This window comes from Pyxicephalus adspersus, chromosome 2 (assembly GCF_032062135.1).
Source record: "Pyxicephalus adspersus chromosome 2, UCB_Pads_2.0, whole genome shotgun sequence".
NCBI classification, from domain to species: domain Eukaryota; kingdom Metazoa; phylum Chordata; class Amphibia; order Anura; family Pyxicephalidae; genus Pyxicephalus; species Pyxicephalus adspersus.
In genome coordinates, this window is record NC_092859.1 from 129,128,040 (window position 1) to 129,133,260 (window position 5,221).

Sequence of the window (5,221 nt, forward strand, 5' to 3'; positions counted from 1 at the left end):
CCTGGGGCTTTTTGTACTCCCAATTACTACATTCCCCCATTAGAACCTGGAGCCCAAATCTATTGTAAGTTGAATGTAAAAATAGTGTTGAGGCTTAGTCGTGTACACACGTTCAATATTTGTTGCTGGAAACAATCAGAGACAGATGAATAAACAAGTGATGTACACACAGTGCCGTTCTGTTCTGAAGAGAGGGGGGAGGGGAAAATGAGTGAGCAGCACCCCGTTGTGCTCTCCTCTATTGACTTGCACATAGCCTTACACAGGGTTGATGTTTCCCATTTACCTCCCCCACCACACACACACAGAAGTATTTGGTCCTGGCAACTGGCTGCTCAGCCAAACTACTCCAACCTGGAAGGAAGGTACATGTGTCTTCTTACGTGAAAACATTGGGTATTTACCGGTGGTTCAGTAAGGAGTGGTGGGGAAACTTAATAAGTCAACATAAGTCAGTATCTGATGGGGGTTTTTATTAAAAGAGTTTCTGCTGCTTTTCCCTGAATGGCAAAATTAAAAAATGTAGAACTAAACTTACCTTCAGTGAGTTTGCTTTCTAAAACTTCTGTGTTGCAATGTAACTCCCTTGCTGCCATCAACATCTTCAACTGGCTTCAGTAGCTTTGCCCACTTTGGCTAGTACAGTGTACTTTCTAAAGAGACTTGCAAGCTGGAAAGCAGGACAGTATGTCTCTTCTGCAATAAGAACTACTGCTCACATGTTTAGTAGATGACTTTCCTGTAAAGAGAATGCAGATCAGGAGTTCGGACTTCACAGGCTACATACTTGTATTGGGTCAGTAGTTATACAGCATGGGTAAGAACAATACATTACCAAGTCAAGTGAACAATGGTGACGTACTAATCTATGTCTGTGTATGTGTATGGCAATAGCAACGCTAGCTGCACATGATATAATTCTTTGAGGTTAGTGTTCTTTTGCAAACACGATAAATAGATATTTTTCAAAGTTATTTAGATATAGAAAATATTCAATTTTGTGTCACTGTCATTTTTTACTTTATTGTTGTATTGATCTACACTTATGCCTTAGGTATAACATGTATCCGTATTTCTTCATTAATCATGCACAGTCTGTGAACTGCTCAAGGCAGGCCAATCACAATTCTTTCATTGTAATTTCCAATGACCTGGGGTATTTTTTTATCTCTACAGTTCGTCAGAAACGAGTTGAAAGGGAGCATCAATAGGCTGAGAGAAGATGAATTTACAGGGGACACCTCGGTTCAGAGGAAAGGGAAACACAGTTGTAAGACTGTGACAGCTGCACTATAAGGGCAGTCTTATTGGACTACTTTCCGTTGCTGATTTTACAAGATTTCATGTTAGTCACAGCACTAGTAAAGGTGACATTGAGGAAAATATTATCCAAATACCTGCACTTCTCACCAATGCTGACCCAGTGTAGATTGTACAGACATCCCGTGGTGTAAAAAGCATGGAGGTTTCAATGTTTGGGTCACCTACTTGATATTAATGTTGCCAATCCTAAGGTGCTGTCATGTGACCATGTTTGTTACGTACGTAGAATCGCTGCGTTTTCATATATCATCTATAAGCTAGTGCTTTTTTAAAATATATTTTTACATTTGTTCTTGTTTTAGGAGAAATACAACAAAACATTTGGATATTGCAGCATTTCTAGTTCCTCTTGGCTTATATTTTGCATGCAGTGGGTAAATTGACAAAGAAAGCCAAATAATTACTGTTTTATAATGAAAACATCAATGCTGACAGCAGTGGAATAAATGCCATAGCAGCTCTCATGGCTCAGGATTTTTAAGAGAACAACAATGGGCTGTTTCCTTATGCTGAAATCTCTGGGTCTGAGATACATGGGAAAATCAGCTTCTTTTATTACCACCATCTATCTAAATATGATAATAGAGCAGCAGCAGGGATTTGTCCTTTCTTTGTCTTTTCTTTAATTCATAGTAGGGGTTCTGCCTATAAAAAAAGCCAGTGCTGTCCTGCTTTGGTCAGTGTCTGGTTCCAGTTCTGGTAAGACTGTGAACAATTGGTGGATGATCGTCAGACAGAGAGCGATCTCTGCTCTTCACTAATTACTTGTGGCATTGTACAGTACAGTGAGGACCTATTTACACCTAAACATTTAAGAACCCATGTTGTGCACTTTGTTAACTTATTTTAATGCACACTATTCCATTCTAAAGTGTAATTGGATCGTTGGCAGGTTATCCAGACCCCCTATCTGTCTTCTTCTCTCATATGCCTAAATAAGGACAAACTCTCCTGAAGATTGAATAGAGAATACACCATGAATGTTTGGGATTGATTTAAAATAGTTCAACAAATGGTTTTGTGGCTTGATGAATGCTTTCTTATTAGATTGGAAAAGAAAAGTATAGGACTAGCAGGGGCGTCTGCGGGCTGGACAGCATACGGTGGTGCACTTACATCTAAAATGTGTTTTTCATATTTTTTTTTAATTCTGAGAAAAATTCTCAGAGAGTAGTGTCTCAAGGATATTTTCATATTTTTTAGCTTTCAAGATACGAGAAAAATTACATTTCAATGTTGATGCCTGATATAGGTGCTTTTTCTAGATGCAAAACTGCAGTAAGTAGGAGCATGCAGTATTTTGTAAATCACACAGCATTGGACAGCATGCATAGAAGTCTGTTTCTGAACTGGCCTTTATGTCTGATTATTAACAGAATTCTGAAGACACCATGCCATGTGTTCTGGGCTTCCAGATTCGAAAACGTTTATGCTCATATATAAAGTCACTATAGAGATATTACTATTTGACTTAACTTATTTTTAACTTGATTAAGTTGAGCCCAATATGGGCAAGATAAAACACATATTTCAAAAGCCCCGATGTATCAATCTGCAGTAAGCACTTAAACTACCTTAAATTGTGCATAAGGCATGTTTAAACATTCCTTAAGTGATATTTAACACACATCTTTTTCAGCTGTAGCATGATGAATCAGGGCACTTACCACTTATCTACCCATATTCCTATGCATCCTAGCATATTATAAAGAGTGTCCAATATAGAATATGCATAATCTGTTACCATGATCTCTGTGTCGATAGCCATGATTATGAGCGTCACATTCAATCTACGTGTTCATAAGCTGTAATAAACATGGCCTCCATTCCATTTGCTTCTTGTTCTGCATTGCTAAAAATGGTATGTCCATTTACCTTCTGTAAAGCTGTAAATATATAATGTTGATATATAAGTAAATGATAAAAGATAAAAAATGAGAAACTGGAAAAACGATTCTTTAGTGGGCAGTAAAGACACGGTCTACGTCTACTCACCTATGTCTATCCAACTCTAGAAGGAAGCCTAGCTATGTTATCGTGTTTGTGGAGTCGGCAACACTCAAAGAAGAGACAACAGAACACAAATGTTATACGAAAACAAGTATTTAAAGCCAAATTCCAAGTTTGCTAAACACTTATTTAAAACAAAGCTAGTCCTATATGCAAGGGTTAAATGAGCCAGTGGTGATTTAAATAGAAGTTTTTTTTACCTTATTCCCATGCCATGCTCCCACATGGGCTTTATTCTATGAAACCGATCTCCTGCAAACTGTTCATAAACCGATTGGGGCTGTGGCCACAGTTACTGACATCATGCCCTACAAAAAGACCAAGAGTTCAAGGACAGGAAGCAAAGAGAATTTTAAAGAGACATGAGAAAAACATTGTCCTCCATGAGTATGAGGAATCACTACTACCGTATTTACTGTACATCACCCCTAAACATTGCACTGTGGGGCTATCCCTAGTGCAAGGGGAACGTTTTTACTGAACCTAAAATTTAGCTCTAAATTGTTTTTTGAAATTGATATTTAATTGGGAGTTGACCTTCATACCTCCAATCTCCTAGAAGATTTTACTTTTAAAGCAAATCTATTAAAGTTCTTTTTTTTCATAGAAGATATCTTGGTGCATTTGCAGCATATGTGCCTAAGAAATTTCTTCCCTTAAAAGCAATTTCTGAGTGCGAGATTTGTTTCCGCAATCCCAGTATCCTGAGAGACAGAGAAGATTATCTGTCATCTCAAATAAAGAAAGCAAGCTTAATTAAAAAACAGCCTTTTAAATACAGCTCTAATATTACCATTGGGACTTCAGGTGAATTGCGTAGTTACAGCCACCACTAGAATCTTCAGTATCCAACACTTATAGGGGGCAAGTTCAGTGGGGCAGAAAACTGTTTCCTGATTCTCCCCTCTGCACAGTATATAGCGCCAATATATTATGAAGCACTGTACAACGTCCATAGACATGTCACTGGCTGTCCCTCAAAGGGGCTCACAATCTAATGTCCCTACCATAGTCATATGCCATTAATACAATCTATGGTCAATTTTAGGGGGAAGTCAATTAACCTCACTGCATGTTTTTGGAAAGTGGGAGGAAACTGGAGTACCCAGAGGAAACCCACACAACACGGGGAGAACATGCAAACTCCATGCAGATAGTGTCCTGGCCGAGATTCAAACCAAGGACCTAGCGCTGCAAATGTCAGAGTGCAAACCACTCAGCCACCATGTTGCCCATCAACATCAGCACGCTTGGAAATGTTATATGCAGATTCTTGCAGAAGCTGTATGTATGTAACATAGTTAACAAACAATGTTAAAATCAGACACCCTCTGTTACTGAAGCCCTAATCTTGTTTCAGTTTTTCAGCTATGAACATAATTTGTAAATATTTAAATATGCTTTCCAATGCTTCTTTCTGAATTAACATAGCTCTGTATGAAAGAACAATAATCCAAAAACATACTATACCAACTATTATATACTAATACAGTTGATATTATAGCAAGTATTATATCAACTGTATTTGGACAGTAAGTAAAGATAGTATAAAGTATATTAGTTTTTTTCTCTCCACATTTACTTGTGGATAAAACTTCTCAGTAAAATGACAGGGGCTGGGTAAAACATACTACTACATAATACTGCCAGGATTGTCTGTAGCATCATCTTTTATTCACATGGTTTACATTTTATTTTTTTTTAAATTGATGCTGCAACTGCTGTAATACTTTTGGAAAGGTTATAGTTTGCCCAAAATCTGCCGCTGCCCCAGCTAAACATTTAAAAGTAAATGTAGAGAAAAATTACTATAAAAATGTGTAAAAAAAAAAAAGGATTTTCTATACTGAATTCTATCATTGCATTTGTGAATCTCTAGCTGTTACTA

At 37.5% G+C, this 5,221-nt stretch overlaps 1 protein-coding gene and 1 long non-coding RNA gene across 5 annotated transcripts in view; one reads left to right on the plus strand and one right to left on the minus strand.

Moving 5' to 3' along the window:
* LOC140324465 (tropomodulin-2-like) overlaps positions 1–3,152 on the plus strand; it is a 30,645-nt gene extending 27,493 nt beyond the window's left edge. Inside the window, exon 9 of the mRNA XM_072402380.1 lies at positions 1,177–3,152. Within this exon, the coding sequence (XP_072258481.1) occupies positions 1,177–1,211 (35 nt within the window). The 3' untranslated portion in view covers positions 1,212–3,152. The remainder of the gene's footprint in view (positions 1–1,176) is intronic.
* LOC140324466 (uncharacterized) overlaps positions 1–3,640 on the minus strand; it is a 31,645-nt gene extending 28,005 nt beyond the window's left edge. For all 4 annotated transcript variants that reach the window (XR_011919543.1, XR_011919544.1, XR_011919542.1 and 1 more), the window contains exons 1-2: positions 3,534–3,640; positions 539–739 (exon numbers count right to left, since the gene is read on the minus strand). This is a non-coding gene — a long non-coding RNA (uncharacterized lncRNA). The remainder of the gene's footprint in view (positions 1–538; positions 740–3,533) is intronic.
* Between the last annotated feature and the right edge of the window lie 1,581 nt (positions 3,641–5,221).